Source organism: Oryza glaberrima, chromosome 1 (assembly GCF_000147395.1).
Source record: "Oryza glaberrima chromosome 1, OglaRS2, whole genome shotgun sequence".
In the NCBI taxonomy this organism is placed as follows: Eukaryota; Viridiplantae; Streptophyta; class Magnoliopsida; order Poales; family Poaceae; genus Oryza; species Oryza glaberrima.
Window position 1 is genome coordinate 8,310,692 of NC_068326.1, and position 17,246 is coordinate 8,327,937.

At 40.3% G+C, this 17,246-nt stretch overlaps 3 protein-coding genes across 3 annotated transcripts; all 3 read right to left on the reverse strand.

The window, feature by feature from the left end:
- Positions 1–2,316: 2,316 nt before the first annotated feature.
- LOC127766223 (uncharacterized) lies at positions 2,317–5,516 on the reverse strand. The gene is made up of 4 exons (XM_052291310.1): positions 5,206–5,516; positions 4,311–4,404; positions 4,135–4,239; positions 2,317–3,023 (listed from the first exon to the last, which is right to left on the reverse strand). Exons 1-4 carry the CDS (start codon positions 5,400–5,402, stop codon positions 2,694–2,696), a joined length of 726 nt encoding a protein of 241 aa, XP_052147270.1. The 5' UTR covers positions 5,403–5,516; the 3' UTR covers positions 2,317–2,693.
- Positions 5,517–7,202: 1,686 nt separating this feature from the next.
- LOC127782334 (RNA-binding protein P) lies at positions 7,203–11,218 on the reverse strand. The gene is made up of 2 exons (XM_052309498.1): positions 9,646–11,218; positions 7,203–8,720 (listed from the first exon to the last, which is right to left on the reverse strand). The coding sequence occupies exon 1, from the start codon at positions 11,116–11,118 to the stop codon at positions 9,646–9,648; it is 1,473 nt and encodes a 490-aa protein (XP_052165458.1). The 5' UTR covers positions 11,119–11,218; the 3' UTR covers positions 7,203–8,720.
- A 369-nt stretch (positions 11,219–11,587) lies between these two features.
- On the reverse strand, positions 11,588–15,826 carry LOC127766533 (uncharacterized). Its single transcript, XM_052291599.1, has 7 exons — positions 15,638–15,826; positions 15,415–15,551; positions 14,705–14,784; positions 13,937–14,078; positions 13,706–13,855; positions 13,409–13,610; positions 11,588–12,374 (listed from the first exon to the last, which is right to left on the reverse strand). Exons 1-7 carry the CDS (start codon positions 15,795–15,797, stop codon positions 12,271–12,273), a joined length of 975 nt encoding a protein of 324 aa, XP_052147559.1. The 5' UTR covers positions 15,798–15,826; the 3' UTR covers positions 11,588–12,270.
- Between the last annotated feature and the right edge of the window lie 1,420 nt (positions 15,827–17,246).

Genomic DNA, 17,246 nt, shown 5'->3' on the forward strand with positions numbered 1-17,246 from the left:
CGACAGCGCTCTCGCGGCGTGGGGAAGAGATGGGACGGGCAGGGAAGGAAATAGATGGATAGAGTTTGGGGATAGGAGGGAAGGGGATAGATTTGGTTGTTTTTCGGAAAAAAAAAACCTTGTGTTTTTCATGTTTACAGTGCTGCCCCTAAGAGCAGAATTTTTTCTTCTTCGTGTCGCATTTCTTTAAAAGCTAGGGGTGTTCTGTATAAAACGGAATATGGTGTTAGTCGGTGGAAGGACGTGCGCGCTATTCCGTCCAAACACGAGGAGTCTTTTTTTTTTCATAAACACCACCATGTGTTATTTACTACAAGAAAGGTTGTGTGTGACACACATGCAGGACGAGACTGGCACAACCGGTGGAGGAAACGGCGCAAAAAAAAATCATGTCACCCAATCGAGGAGCTTCTGCACCTGCAAATTACATAGGACAACTACCGAGGAGCCAAAAAAATCCAAAAAAGGAGAAAAAGGGTAGCTCTAGGGGTTTAATATATTAATGATTAATGATGTAGGTGAAGTATTTTCTCTCCTTTTCTTAATAGATTTATTTGCAAGTTACTTACAAGTTAACTCAATATATACATTTCCGTGCCTAACCAAAATAAATATTCTATAATGATTTTGAGGACTTCAGAGAGAGAGAGAGAGAGAGAGAGAGAGAGAGAGAGAGAGAGAGAGAGAGAGAGAGAGAGAGAGAGAGAGAGAGTGTGTGTTTTTTCTTTTTTAAAAAAAAACCTGTCGCGTGAATGGGACTGCATTATGTTGCTGTTTATGTGTTGGGTTTGGTACCACGGACCACGGCGATGGCTGATTGGATATGCATTTAGGGCATACAATAGGAAATGTATATATGGAAATAGATATCTACTGTACTTGATTGTGTTGTCGGTAGTTAGGACTTAGTACAGTGTTTAGTTGTTCACTTGTTTGCATGAATTTCACATAAAACTATAAAAAAGAACGCATAGAGTTACGGAATTGCTATAAATATGGCGCCATATTCTTTTCCAGTTTACAGTCGATCTTTTACCGTATAATTAGTTCAGCGATTTGTGCATGTCGAAAACTGCTAACACCATCATTACTACTATTGTTGATACTATACATTGATATACACTATCCAGGACATACTAATATCTAATCATTACGGAGTAAAAACCAAGATGCCATGCACAGATGGTAGGCAAAAGGACAAGAAAAGGAGAAGCCAAGGAAGATAGAGAGCTCACGTCAATGTCTGTTTTTAAACTGCAGGTACATATGTAATTATAGTGTGATTCTACTATAGTTACATATCACTTACACACCACTTACATATGTAATTAATGTAATTTTAGGATTTACATATATAATTTTAGAACTTACATATGTAATTTTAGAACTTACATTGTAAATATACTAAAATTACATATGTAATTTAGAAATTTATAATATAAATACATGCCGGCTATTTTTTTATAAAAAATATGGCGCCATAAATATAGCTACTCCCTAGAGTATATGGAGAGTCTATAATTATAATGTGTAGTTGCACTTGAACAGTGTCCAGAAGCACTCTGCCAGTCATACTTGTCACTGCAGCACCCTTTGGTCCATCTAACCTAGCATGTTTTTTGTTGGAGGATTTTGGTGAGTTGGACTGGGCCATTCTATTTTTTTTGTAAGTGTTTGGTTGAAAAACTCCATGGGTTGAGTTAGACCCAAAAGGGAATACTGTCTATATATCCAGGTTGGCTTGATCCGTGGAAAAATTGGTGAACTGTTTTGACCCACCTCCTTTAGCGCCGTACACATGAGGCGTATGCTTGTGAAAAAGAAAAAGATAGTGAAAATACGCGAAACGAGATGAGACGTTATCGCATCATTAAGTATTAATTATTTTAAACTTAAAAAATTAGATTAATATGATTTTTTAAAGCAACTTTCTTATAGATCATTCTTTTATAAAAACACACATACTTCGGGAAGCATGTGCGTAGAAAACGTGAAAATTTTCTACTCCGTGTGGTGCTGGTGAACTTGCTTGAGCTTTTTCGTCGACACATAAAATGATACAGGAGATTAGAGTATGATTAATCAACTATTAATTATTATAAACTTAAAAATAGATTTGTTTGTTTCTTTAATGAAATATATGATATTTATTTTTTTTTAAAAAAAAACACCATTTAGCAATTTAGAAAGCGTGCTAACAAAAACAAGAAACTTTCAATTTGGAGTTGATAAAAGGAACGCAGACTAAATGAATGATGACAATCAATTTCGCAACCTCCAGAAGTATCTAAAGTATCAAACCTCATGACCTCATCAGACAAAATGGTCAAGCCTGGGTTAGCTTGAGCCTTAGAAAATCTTATTGGCATGAGTATACCAAATTAGTATAACAATATTCACAACAATTTCAGATCACATTCTCTATCGAATATCGATCCCATAAAGATTGCATCCCACATTCCTTTGAATTCTAGTGAATAACAAGGGACCAAAAGCATGCCACATTCCTCTGAATTCTAGTGAATAGCAGAACACCAAAGAAGCAATGCTGGCATAAACAAATCTTCCGGTTCTCTTCTCTCTCCTTTTTTTTAATAAATCCCCAAAGGGACACGAATAGCTTGTTTGTTAGTCCAAAATATTTGTGCCAATTGTTTGTTTTCACTCTGCCTTTTAGCGCCTAGGCAACTTTTCTATTTTATCAATAGAGTATCAGGGAAAGCTTCTTCAACTTCAGCCAAGTTATTACCAATTATTTCTGCCCCAAGGGCATCAATCTCATAGCGCACCTCCTCCATGTGCTCGTTTATGCTGGTCACTGCCTCTTGAACACCTTGTATGGCCTCTTTAAGAGCACCATCATACTCAGCATCTGCCTCTGCATCCTCCGTGCCAGCAGCCTCGGTTATCTCTTTGACATGCACACAGACATGTTGAGCCATATTGCTTGACCTGCAATCTGCATGGTTCACCAGGCGTTCCGAAGGACGACCAGCTTTCTTCAACACCTGAATTCTTGCCGTCTGAAATAATCAGAGATTAAAAAAAAAAAAACTTTGTTCAGTGAATTGAGAAATTTCCAAGCTGAGACCTACAGATAGATTGTGCGTTAGATCAAACCAAAACGTGATTAGACACAACAGCTAGAAACAATCGTTTGTCAGGCTTCTGGACTAGTTTTGAGTTTAATTTTATTTAGCAGCAATGCCATGCGTTGATTAATGAAATTACTTTTCCCTCACAAAGAAAAGATGATGAAAACAAAAGTATATCAGAAAATAGTTCAATATTAAATCAAGGTATTGCTGCTAGTTGCTAGACAAGCAATTTAAACACCCTAAGTAAACATAACAGGCTAAGTGCAAAATATTTCAGGGGTCATCAGTAAGAGAGTAATAGGTGTAGTTTTCAAGCAGGAATATGCCATCCTATTGCAATTGATACTATCATGCTCAAACAGATTAGTCAATGTGACATTAACCTTTGAATGCATATCAATTACTATTATTGCTAAATCAGGGAAACAAGTTTATATTACTTCCTCTGTTTCATAATATAAGTCATTTTGACTTTTTTTTTCCAGACAAACTTCTTTAAGTTTGGCAAAATTTATAGAAAAAAAAATTAGCAACATTTACAACACCGAATTAGTTTCATTGAAATCAACATTTAATATATTTTGATAAAATGAGTGTTTTGTATCGAAAATATTGCTATATTTTTCTATAAACTTTGTCAAACTTAAAAAAGTTTAACTAGGAAAAAAGTCAAAACGACTTATAATATGAAACAGAGGGAGTATTTTATTTGATCTTAGAGCAAAGTATAACTCCAAACCAGTCAGCACTTTGAATTCAGGAATCGGGATGCATGTTAAATTTGTTAATTGAAATAGGTTGAGTTGCTATTTGTAAAACGGTCAGAACGAAACCATAAAAACAAAAAATTTAGTTCTTTGTGTGATTAATCATTCCGACATAGTAGCTTCCTTACGCCACAATTAAAAGCAAAAAATATAGTAGGTAACCAAGTAATTTGGTTTTTGAAAGAAAATCAGTTTTCAGTTGAAAATAAAGCATAAGGCTGAACCATGTCAAATTTCATAGCAACACAATGGAGTCATAGACAGGTTACCAGATGCAACTTCTCTTTCTCGTGTGCCTGCACATCCTTCAGTAAGTTGGCAAGATCGCCACGACAAATTTCTGGCGTTGATAGGAGGGCTACCATTTCGAGAACCTATAGGGAATAATATGAAATATGGAACTTTGTATGATAAAAGGAGATGAGTCAGGTGATAACTGCCTAACTTGTTTCGAGCAATCATTGAACTCCGCCGTAACACTCGTGCATAGTTGTTGAAAAGCTAATTCACCTCCATTAGCCATGTATTCAGAAAAACCCCTGCATAACTTTCAAAATGAGATAACAAAAAGAATGGTCGCAACCCTCAAATATGACGATGCTGTTTTAAATAAAAGATTTCCATCACAGTATCCAAAATAAACCATGTATGCGATACAATTAGATTTGAGCGTTGATTTTCAGCACTTCAAGATTGTATGCTTGTGAGTTGTGAGTTCTACTTTTTAAGTTACACTTCAACATGAAACAGCTTTGCTGGCTTAATGTAGTGATTATAATTTTAATTCTGTACAAAAGATGAGTTAGGTTAACCAGCATACCAACATTATTTAATTGCTGTTAGCAAATACGACAGTCAGTGACATCTTTCCATATGTGATATCATGTTTTCTGTTCAACATGCCACTTGAAGCATATAATGAGTTCAGTAATACCGACGCATTCCTTTCGTTTCGTTGCCATAATTTCAGTTATTTTAGCGTTGCATAAGGGTGATACTACTTCCGTGCTCCAGGAAAAGGTTTTATCATTTTGTTAATAACTTAATATCTCCAATAGCTCATCTTTTCTAGTTTAAAAACTTACATACCCAAAATGGCTTGCTCTTCATATTCAATTCATCGCCTCAAAAATCACATTCAGAGTGCAATTTATCACTAAAACCACAAAGATCCTGCCTACAGGAATCACATACACAGCACTCTAACCTCGGCTTAAAAGTTACCAGGGCAATGAAAAATCCCCCCCTGATTCTAAAAGTTACTCCAATCCTAGGGTTTTAGGGGCGGGACTGCACAAGTTGCACGGACCCAGCAAGCAGCGAGATAGTATAATATATACCTTCGGAGCGTGGAGTACGCCTCGGCGCGGCGCTGCTGCACGGCGAGGAACCCGCGGAGCACTCCGGCCACCCTCGCGTTGCTCCGCCCGCCGCCGCCGCAGTCCATGGCGTCGCTGCCCTCAGCGGCAGCCGCCGCCGGAGGGCACTCCGCCATCGGGTCGCCGCTGGCGCTGGCGCTGACGCTAGCAGGATCCATCTCCGCCACGCTACGGCCGCCTCCGATCTCTCCCCCCTTGATCTCAGCTCTTCACGAGGTGAGCGAGATTTTTGCGTGCTCCGGCCGGCGTCCCGCCCTCCCCTCCCTCCCCTTCTCTCTCTCTCTTTTTCCGGCCCAGAGATTGGGTCGGTTCAGGAGTTTTTTTTAAAAAAAAAAAAAAAGATCAGTTAAGTTAGGAATCGAAGAGCAAACCGAATGGACATTTAACTTGCCATTTTAAGATGTGCCAATTAATTATTTGTACTTATTGTATATGACACGTAGGTTCTCGTGTGTCTATGATATGTGGGTCCAATGACAATTCTTTTATCACCACTAATAGAAGTGGCAAATAATTAATTATTCCGAATCATTTCTCTCGGTTGTTAAAAAGGAAAAATCAGTTTCTCTCTCCTTGTTAAGCCGTTTTTCTCCTTGTTATGAATTTCGCGTGTCAAATAGTATAAGATTGGGGATTTATTTATAGGAGTATAAATTACTACTGTACTTGTAAGTTTCACTAGCCTGGTCCAGACTTAGTTGTGTTCTTTCCTGGGTGATCTGGGTGATTGTGAGTGAGTTTTGTTTCGTTTTTCGCGTGCACGCTTCCTGAACTACTGTATTTTTTGCAAAATAAATTCTATAGGAAAGTTGCTTTAAAAAATCATATTAATCTATTTTTGAAGTTTAAAATACTTAATAGTTAATTAATCATGTGCTAATGGCTCACCTCGTTTTGTGTACCTTACCAATCTCCTCTATCTCCTCTCCTCAAACACACCCTTAGACTATTAAACTTTGTCACACAGTTGCTTATTTCGTTGTCACGTGGTGGTTTGCCACAGTTTTTTTATCCTTCGACCTGCATACACATTCTTGTGCAAAAATTTACCAAATCTATATTCACTAAGGCCTTGTTTAGCTGAAAAAAAACTTTTCACCCATCACATCGAATGTTTAGACACATGCATAGAGTATTAAATGTGGAAAAAAACTAATTATACAGTTTGCGTGTAAATTGCGAGAAAAATCTTTTGAGCCTAGTTGTGTCATGATTTGACAATGTGGTGCTACAATAAACATTTACTAATGACAGATTAATTAGGTTTAATAAATTCGTCTCAATTTCTTAGCAAAATCTATAATTTGTTTTGTTATTAGACTACATTTAATACTTCAAATGTATGTCCGTATATCTGATGTGACAACTAACGAGCCCTAATTTGTTAGCCACACCATAGTTTAGCATAGAGAATGAAGCAGGGGCAAAATTTGCTACGGGTTAGGTCATGTTTAATGTAGGTTAATGAGTGGATTATTCAAATGAATTATGTATTTGATTATAGAATAAATTAAATATTTTAAGAAATAAATATAGTAAATACTCCCTCCTCTATATAATCCAGATTTATAATATATAATTCAGATTTATAATGGTAGGTTATATCTATTTTAAGACGGAGGATTTGTACTGATGGGTTATCTATTTTTGAGACTATTGGAGTAGCTCAAAATAAATACTAGTCTAAGTAACTCAGAGCGTGAAATAAATAATCCATTTCAATAATCCAATAAATGTTCGGTTTCATATGCAAAACGATCACAACAAAAATTTAAATGTTAATTTTAGGCCCTTTTTTTGGGGTGTGGGTGCTTCGTGTTAGATTTTTAACCGCTTGTAAGACACATATATATAAGTGCTAAAATTATTCTTCGTTGCTCTTTCATTTTCTTCCCCGCAGCTTATCGCCTTCACTCAACCAATCAGAGCCTTGTTCCGTGAGGATCGAAATGAGGGTATAACAGAAATTGCTTCATCTGCTGGTCCTGAACATCTCACGATTAGCAAAATGAATCCTTGTTACATTGGCCAGTCCCCCAAATGATAATCCAGCGGTATACAGTTCGCAAGTGCCATGGAAAAAATGGCTGCGTCGCTGCCGTTGCCGGCTTGCCGCAACAACGTCGCAACTCGTTCACCCGTCCGATGGAACACCGGTTCCTCGTTCCTTTCTGGGCGGATGTCCCATGTCGCTTCTTCATCCATGCACCGTTTGGCTGACCCCATTCCTAAAGAAAGATGGGATGGATATGCATATGCTGGAGTAGATTATCTGGCAAACCAGCATAAAAACAAACACAAGATGGAATTTGCGTGACAAAACAATGTCCTCAGTATTATAACTTGACCTGGTTAAATAATTGGAATCGGCTTAAGTAAACAAGCATGAGCTACATGAGTTTCTGTCGTTAAGGCTAGATAACCAAGCTAAGATAACAAGCTATTAGACAACTCTACTATCCCACATGGTACAATGTCATGAATGCCATGAACTCTAATTCAGTGCATTATGATGCATCCATGCAAAAGAGGGAAGCAATTTCTATTTGCTTGCAACAGCAATGAGGTGCTTAGCAGGCAAATGTTTTGCCTCGCTGAATTTCACCAATAGAAGCCATATTACTGGATTTAACTTCAAACTATTACAGCTAGAAAGATAAGTGATAACAGCACTGAGTGACAGATCACTAATCTGAAAATGTCTTCAAGAATAAGAGAAAAGAAACAAGAATGGAAGGCCGGCTAGTTAGGAGTTTAACAGAATAAACACTAATCGATGTTAGAATAGAACACAGGTGCAACAGTTCAACACAAAGGGCGGCATGCATGGCAACATAGCCAACTACCATAGCACAGCAGTGCAATTTATGAAGGAAAAGCACAGTTTCATCTGTTAGAAAGTTCTAAAATGCAATATATTCCTGTAGTCAAGATTACCTGTATGCAGAACAATAATGACAGACTGGGTTGAAAATACTAAGGTTACTCTACACAATGAAAAAATATCAACTCTTTGTTTAGAAACATGTCTGCATGACACTCCCATGCAGGTTAGGATAAAATAAGTTTCGCAAATATGTAAAAAATAATAGAAAAGGAGCTCTGTACATAAAGCATGTGAAAAGGTAACCTGCATTGGGTTCACAGGTCAATTTAAATAATTTAAAAGGTAACCTGATCTTATGCTGAAAATCTGCACTTATTTAGCCAAAATGATGTAGAAAAGATCCATGGTTCTTTAAATCCACACAAGCTCTTTTACAATAAGGTCACAAGCCCTGATGGCCATTCGAAAATCTAAATAGTTGTACATACTGCTTAATTTTGAAAGATAGGATTGAGGAAACAAAGTTCTTGTGAAAACTTTGACCACTAGAGTAATCGATTTGCCAGAAACAGCTTAAAACAGCAAGTTTATAAGTGCGAAGCAGGAACACGTAGAATCATCTGGCCACAGTAAAATAGTTATAAGCATCCTGTAAAATAGCAAGGTGAATAAAAATAAGTGAAATGGGTCTGCAAAAAGTTAAAATTTGTATGTACAAAAAATAAGTTTCTGAAAAAATGATATACATGTACTATGGTGATTTACTAGCAGTTAAAAAAACGTTATGGAAGGGTTATGAAATAACTAATATGTTACAACCTAGCTGAACAGTTGCACTGCATACGCATCAAAATAAGGTTAGGAGCAAACTGAGTCACATGAGAATGACAAGGCACAACATGAACCATGCATGATTGCGAATAATTGTGAATGACTATGGATAGTGCATGTAAATATCTTTGGATACTTTTGGTAAATCCGAGAGCCAGACATGATAAAGAAATAAACCAGAAATCAAGCATCATTTAACTAAAAAAGAGACCAGAAAAGCACGTGATTTCACCTCTAGCAACCAGCCTACGCATATCTCCTACTATTATTTAGCTGTACTTCAATATCTTTTGATTAATAGAATATCAAGCTTCCCAAATCTTTCCCAAGCTATGCCTAATATAGAGTATGTGCAATAGAATTATTGGAAACGATTCAACTAACACTAACATAAGGCATTAACTCCCTGAAATTTTGATTGCAAAATGCAGACTTCAGATTCTTATGGCAACAATTGTGGCATTAAAGAAATTAACACAAGATGGCATGTTATCCTAACTTTCATTGTGCATGCGAAGCATCTACCTAAATAGCAATACCATAAAAAGAGTACCTTGGCTCATGCAAAAGCAAACTCAGTTTAAAAGCAACCAAGAAGAGATAAATAATATAGCGACTCATAAAGGGAAAGCTATTTCTTTACCGATGTAAAAAATGCAAGATCAATTTCTTGGCAGAAAACACATGTGAAAACTATTTGTAGGTTCCTATGGTTGGGACACAATCACCTATCCGGATCTTACCTAATGACCCATGTAATTTCTTCCTGGGCCTCCTGGTTGAGTACTGCCATACCCACCACCACCCCCATAGCCGCCCAAATAACCACCAGCACCAGGCATACCAGGCAAACCACTACTACCCAGTCCTGCAGAAGCCCCTGGGTTAGGCAACCCTGAACCATTTGCACCAACTCCCAGGATGTTGTTCAGACCCAACCCTCCACCCTGGGAGGCAAGGATAGCTGTCAAGGCCTGCCCCAGAGCAGGATTCACCCCTGGGCCACCAGCTACACCTGGCAATGAAGTCAAACTGGATACTGGAGATGGCATCACATGGCCCCCAACAGCAGCACCAGGCAAAGAATGACTATGAGCTCCATAACCACCAGCGCCTTTCCTCCCGCCTGAAGTGCCAGCACCGTACAAACCCCCAAGTCCTCCACCTTTGTTGGGCTTTGGTCCATCAATCGCCTTCTGGCAGTGCAGCACAACCCCCTCGAATTGCTTGTGTGGCTCCTGAAGCGCTTTCTTAGCACTATCGAGGGTCTTGTAGACAAATAGAGCAAAGCCCTTTGGCTTCCCGGTAACCTTATCGAGCCCAAGAGGACCCTCCTCAATCTCACCATACTTTGAAAAGAACTGCAGCAGTTTCTGCGGGTCTATGTCTGCGCCGACATTGCTGACAAAAATCTTCCGCTGCGTGTACTCCGACACTGGCGGCAGTGCCAGCTGCGCTGGGGCTGGGGCTACCGCTGGGGCAGGGTTAGTGGCCATGCCGCCCGGCGGCACAGGACCAACAGAGGCGAGCTGGCAGGCCGTGGTGCGGTTGCCAATCTTCTTCTGGGGCTCACGGAGCGCCGCGCGGGCGCCGGACCGGCGGCTGAAGAGGATGAAACCGTAGCCCTTGCACTTGCCCGTGGCGCGGTCGGTGACGACCCTGAGGTCCTCGATCTCGCCGTAGGCGCTGAACGCCTCGGTGAGGGTCTCCGCGGTGGCGTCCCAGCCGAGGCCGTGGACGAAGATCTTCCGCAGCGCCGGGTCGGCGTCGGCCGCGCGGTGGACGGCCGTGAGCACGTCCTCGTGGCTGAGCGCCGCGGCGCTGAGCAGCTCGACGAGCTGGTCCTTGGGGAACGAATTCAGCAGCGCCTGGATCGAGTCGGCGTCCCTCTCCGCCGCCTCCTCCTCCTCCTCCCCCTCCCCCTCCACATCCTCGTCCTCGTCCTCGTCGACCTCCACCTCCTCCTCCACCTCGACCTCCTCCACCTCCTCTTCCTCGCCACCGCCAGCCTCACGGGACATCATCCTCTCCCCCGCGCCCTCGCTGGATAGGCCCAGGGGCTGCGACGAGGGGGCCGGGTCCTCGGCTAGGGCTTCGGGCTGGGAGGAGGGCTCGGCGACGGCGGCGGCGGCTGCGGCTGCTGCTGCTGCGGCCCTGGCGGCTGCGGACCTAGCGGCGGCGGGGGATTTGGAATCGAGCTTCCGCTTCTTGCCCATGGCGACGGCGAGCGCGAGGCGAGGGGGAACCTTGGGGCTAGGGTTTCGACGGCTGTGGAGGGGAGGGGAAAGGGGGGCTGTGTGGTGTGGAGTCTGGGGCTCGCGACTCGCGAGGCCACGCGGTCGTGGGGCTTTCTTGGTTAACGGCGACGGAACGGGGGCTACACACCGTTTCCCGCTTCCGTGTGTGGCCAGTTTCGGTCGTTTTTCCCAAGACAACAATGCCACAATGATAGATCCAAACTATAAACAGTACTTGTACTATTAGAACGTGAGTTCATCTTTTCTTTTTCTCAATATATAAACTTGACTTTTTGAGAGCGGTAGATATCACTATACTTTTGTATTGTTAATTTTGTCTATAATTTTTAACAATCATCTGCCTTGAACCATTTTTTTTTGAAAAAATATATATACAAGAGAATATCCGAATCCATTTTCAAGAATGAAGGTGTTCAACAATCATAGCAATATAACAATATTAACAATAGAATATACGCGAGTCGAAAAATTGTGCTTCTTTAGATTTATCGAACCTATTAGTGTACATATTTATCTTTCTAAATTAGCGTGGAATCATTGTAATAATTAAGTACGGCTTTGTGCTTCTTATTTGCAGCGGCCGGTTTATCCATTATGTAAAAAACTTCCGTGCACTTAAAATAGAAAACAAAAATACAAAATATCCAGCAAAGTTGATTTTGCCCCAACGTATGTACAGCAGTGCGAAGAAAGTTGAAAATCTTATTGTCAAGAAGTGTCCAATCCAACAAGAAAATGATGTAAAGATTAAAAGTAAACCGTATAAAATATCAGTAATAATATGGGTTTAGCTTTACGCTATTTTTTCTATAATGGAAATAATTCCCTAGCTTGGTGATCTTTTTTTTATTTAGATTTTCCTTTATTTCTATTAACTTAAATGGAGATATCCAAGACGTCAGACAAAAGCATAGATATTGGTTAATAGAAACCATTGGAGTGGAGATAACGAAATCCTAATTTAAGTTTATAAAAAAACAATCTTCCAAGCTCCATTTAACACATTCCATGCTGTAGTACACCAGCAACGATTTCAGGCGGTGAACAAGCTGGAGGCTAAGAGCAATAGTTCGTCTAACATGTCAGTTTGGGGATCTAGCTTCAAAGGCTTCATTGGTCAAAGTCTGAGGCACCAAAAAAAGAGTAATCTGGATCAGCAGATGAGCCAAGCAAAGGGATGTACTCTGATCCTCTCACATGAACACTGAAGCAAGCTGCAAAATACATAAACACTGTCAAACGTCTACAAACATCTAGCGATATAGTATCCCAGACAACTGCATATGTCAAAAAGGTAATACTGTACTAATCAACTGCGGACACATGAAAAAAAATGATGCTAGCCCATATGTAAATATTTTCACAAATGAGTGGAACCCGATTCACACGATACACTGAAATAATTTATTTTCCAGCTGTAATATCAAGTTTGTGAATTTTGTCCATACTAAAACATTAAACAAGGTAGAACAATTGCTATAGTTCAATACGGTAAGCCGAGGCAAAATCAACTACTCAACTACAGTCTAACATGCACCCCCCCCCCCCCCCCCCCTGCAATCATTCACGAGGTTAAGAAATGACTGACGAAAGTCATGTTAAGCATTTTCTATTTTGAACTAGAACATTTGGATTCCATCAATCCATCACATTAAACACTTAAACTTGACTAGTACATGCTTCCAAGTTCCAAAAAAACTTAAAATCAACTTAGTTAGCTAGTTCAAGTGGGGGCGTCCTTAGAAAACAAAGGTTCAACAAAATGTCAGAGTTATGAGGTTCTCCGTGCATAGAGAACTAAGCCGGTTAAAAACGGGATTCGATATGTCAGTTGTACCAAAAAGAACACTAGATCTTGGATAAAGGAACACGTCATCAAACAAAAGTGTGCCATTTTAAGAATCGGGAAAATATAGTTAGAATTTAGCAGATATAGAAACCACATCTTTGGTTGGCACAAAAATTATTAACAGTCATTTACTAGTATAAATGAGCATTAGAAATGAAGATACCTCTGAAGTAAGGATAGTGCATGTTAACTACTAATCTATATAGCATGTTAAAGAGTACAAGTCTATATAACAAGTCCATATATAGTTTCACTTAAGGAAAAGATAATATGTTTCATCTATTATTCATGTTGTGATAAGTATTGATACGTCCAAGGATTTTATGTATTTTCAAATAAAGGTCATAAATGAGGACTCTGGTATAAAGTTGATATTGTTGGGCATCAAAGAAGTGATACCATTCTCAATTTTCACTACACTTTGCAGCATAGTCTCCATCTTCTTCTTCATCTCACTATTGTCATCCATCAGAGGCACCACAAGGGTCAGCTCCCTGTATATATCACGTACAAATGCACAAATGTTTTTGGCATATTCAACTTCTCCATCAGATATACGGCCAATTGCAAGCCTCATCAGCTCTCCTGACAGATCGGCAACCTAACATATTGACAGCACAGAAATACCCTCAACAACTTCAAGCAGACAAAGAAAAGGATATTTAGCAGAACTAAGTTTTGGACAGTTGCATTTACCCCTAAAACATAGTCGAGTACATTTATCTGTAAGGGCTCAACAGATTTGTCACCCAGCTCTAGCAAAGAATCATTGATTTCAGCAAGACTTAATAAAGTGCCAGTCTTGCAAAATCTGCAGAATGTTGCAGCTTCAACATATTCTTGTACCTGAAATAGTCATGACAAACATATTGGATCCGTTACAAACCTAGAACAGAACCGATGTAAAGGAACAACATTTATACTAACACCAAAGGTATAGGCCCTTCTGAGCTTCCAGAAGTCGGTCCCTTGCAGTTCTTTTACCAACTTCCCAATGTATTGGTTAACCACAACAGTGAGATCATTTTCAGCTTTTGAAAGAACCTCTTCCTTGTTATTCTTACTTATCCTGAAACAAATCAGTTCAGTTATAAATTAAGTGTAGCAGCAAATAAAATTGCAAAGCAGTATAACAGAGAGTAGGTCAATTTGGTTATTAACTATGAAATCATGAAAGAGACTTTTGAGATGAGTATGTATAGTTCTCCAATGTTGTCAGATGAATGGACAATTTTGACACTAAATAATAACTTGAATGTATCATTTGCACATACAGCTTTTATCAATTGCCAAAGGTTGAGACTAGCAATAACTTCTCACAACGTGCCACGAGATGAAAATAAGTTCATCTAAAATCTTGTTTCTGATCGCCTTTGATTTGGAGGAAACAAATACTCCATAAAGCTTAGCTCATGGAGAGTTCCTGATTGTCCGTACAGTGAGAGTAATAAGTTTTGCAAAACCAGAATGACGTTTTTACACTAAGAATAAACTAGAATTTACTGGTTCATTGACATTCCACAATAATTTTAGTATCACATGGCATACTAATTCATAACAAACTAAGGTAATGAATGACACAAGGGGCCCTCAGAATCACATTATCTGTCAAGGAAACATACATGGATAATTCTCTTCCTTTATTTAATGAAGCAATGTAATGCCACTAGCACAATTGTTTGCTTGTCAAATTACCTGTGAACCTGAAAGATGGCCTTTTTGCTGTTCATTGTCAAATCCCGACTTGCTTTCACAAGCCTTTCCCTTTTATCATTCTACATATGGAAAACTGATGAGATAATATAAAAATATTGCTAACTTAAGAAAGATACAGCCTGCTACTACCATAACTGCTTTCAGCATGTACAAGGGGAAAAAAATGTTCAACTGAAGAATTACACACTAAGAGTAGCAGTGCCGTCCATATCACACACTAAACCAAATATACATATCTTAAGCAGAGCTACCTAGCATCTAGTTCAAGCAGCTTTGAGGATCAGTTTGGTACAAATGTCCAATAACAATAAGTTTTGCAGTGTCCACACCCCGTGAGGTCAGTAATCTTTACTTGTCAAAACACTTCTCCTACCCTACACCACTAACCGGCACTCCAAAGTGATCGACAAGGCTATCTCGTCAATAATGCACTCATTAGCAGAAGCCAGTGATCGCATAGGCTCAACGGGAATTTCTCCGAGCACCTGGCCCGCACAAGATCTTGGCACCAGATCACACCAACAGTTTCCCCAAAAAAAAAAATCATGCCTCTACTCTACTCTAATATACGACAGCGTCCTCTTTGAGCGCGCCGCTGCAGGGGGGGGGGAAATAGCTCGAGAAGAGAGAACGTCGCCGCACGCCAAGGAGGCGAGGGACGAGCGCTCTAACGCGTGCGTACAACGTACCAGGGTGTTGAGGTACTCGGCGTGCTTGGCGAACTCGGCCTTCATCGCGGAGCACCCCGCCGAAGCCGAATGCGCCGTCGCCGCCGCGTCGGTGGCCATCGTCCTGGACCTCTTGGGCGCCGAGCCGGCGGTGGAGGCTGCAGAGGAGGGGGAGCAGAGAGGGTGAGACCGCGGAGAGGGGAGGAGACGGAGGAGGAGAGGGAGGGGAGCGTCCAGAGCGTACGCGGAGGAGGGCTCGCGCGGAGGGTTTTGGCGGGGTGGGAGTGGGACTGGGGCGCCGCCATGGACGTGGTGGGGGTGGTGGTGATGGGAGGAAGAAGGGAGGGGGCGGTGACGCCGCGCAGGGAGAGGAGGCGGCGGTGGCAGCCGCGCAGGGGCAACATCTGTCAGATTGTGGGTCCCGCCCCGTCTCGGCACTTCCGTTTCCTTTGCCTCGCTTGGTGCGATTTGTATTTGTAAGGCATAATATGCTTTTTTTTATTATTGTTTTTTTAGAAAACTAAAAAAAAATTCGAATAAGGCCTTTTTTCATGGTGGTGTTTGGATCCAGTGACTAAACTTTGGTCCCTGTCATATGGATGAATTTGGAATATTAAACATAGACTACTTATAAAACTAATTACATAAATGAGAGTTAATTCACGTGACAATTTTTTTAAGCCTAATTAATCCATAATTAGCGTATGTTTACTGTAGCATCACATAGGCTAATCATGGATTAATTATGCTCAATAGATTCATCTCTCGAATTAGTCCAGGGTTATAGAATGGGTTTTACTAATAGTCTACATTTAATATTTATAATTAGTGTCCAAACATCCGATGTGATAGGGACTAGAAAGTTTTAGTGCAATCTAAACAGGGTCTTAGTTCTCAAAAAAAATTCCAAAAAACGTCACATCAAATCTTTAGACACATGCATAGAGCATTAAATATAGATAAAATGAAAAACTAATTGCACAGTTTGCATGGAAATTGCGCGACGAATCTTTTAAGCCTAATTAGTCCATGATTAGCCATAAGTACTACATTAACCCACATATGCTAATGACAGATTAATTAGGCTTAATAAATTCGTCTCACAGTTTCCAGGCGGGTTATGAAATTAGTTTTTTCATTCGTGTCCAAAAACCCTCTTCCGACATCTGGTCAAACGTCCGATGTGACACCCAAAAATTTTCTTTACGCGAACTAAACAAGGCCTATGATTAAGTTCAGGAGAATCCACCCAACCCAAGTACATCGACGAAGAGATACACTGAAAGCATTGAACCGTCTTATCATAAAAGAGGCTAACTGAATTAAAGAAACAAACTTTCTAATGAAACTGAAGAGTAGCATAGGAGCAGATCGATAGGGTATTGTGTCATTTGTCGCAATGATTGCGTCCTTAGGCCTTCGTTAACGTGCAATCCGCTTGACATACAGGTAATTTCCTTCTGTTGCCTCCACGGAAAGTACACGCATTGGAGGTTTGTTGTTGATGTGGTGTGGTGTGTTGTTCACCGTTAAATCTGAAGAGCACTAATCGCAACCGCTTGGACCAAGGGTGCACAAGCAGTCTATACTCAACCCGAACAATGAACCCTGCATGGTTACCGTTGCATAGAAAACGTCGAGAAAGATGTTCCCTAAATCCAACCAACCTTAATCAAGAGAGAACTTGGACGGTGGCAGTAGAACATCTGTCTTGCTAGATCAAGCTGGAGCACATCATATGAATATCGAGAGAAATTAACCTTTGGAAACCTTAAACCATTAAATGCTATAACATGTAGACTTGGTTCACCACATTCAGTTGAACAAGCATGAAATCCACACCAACGTCATAG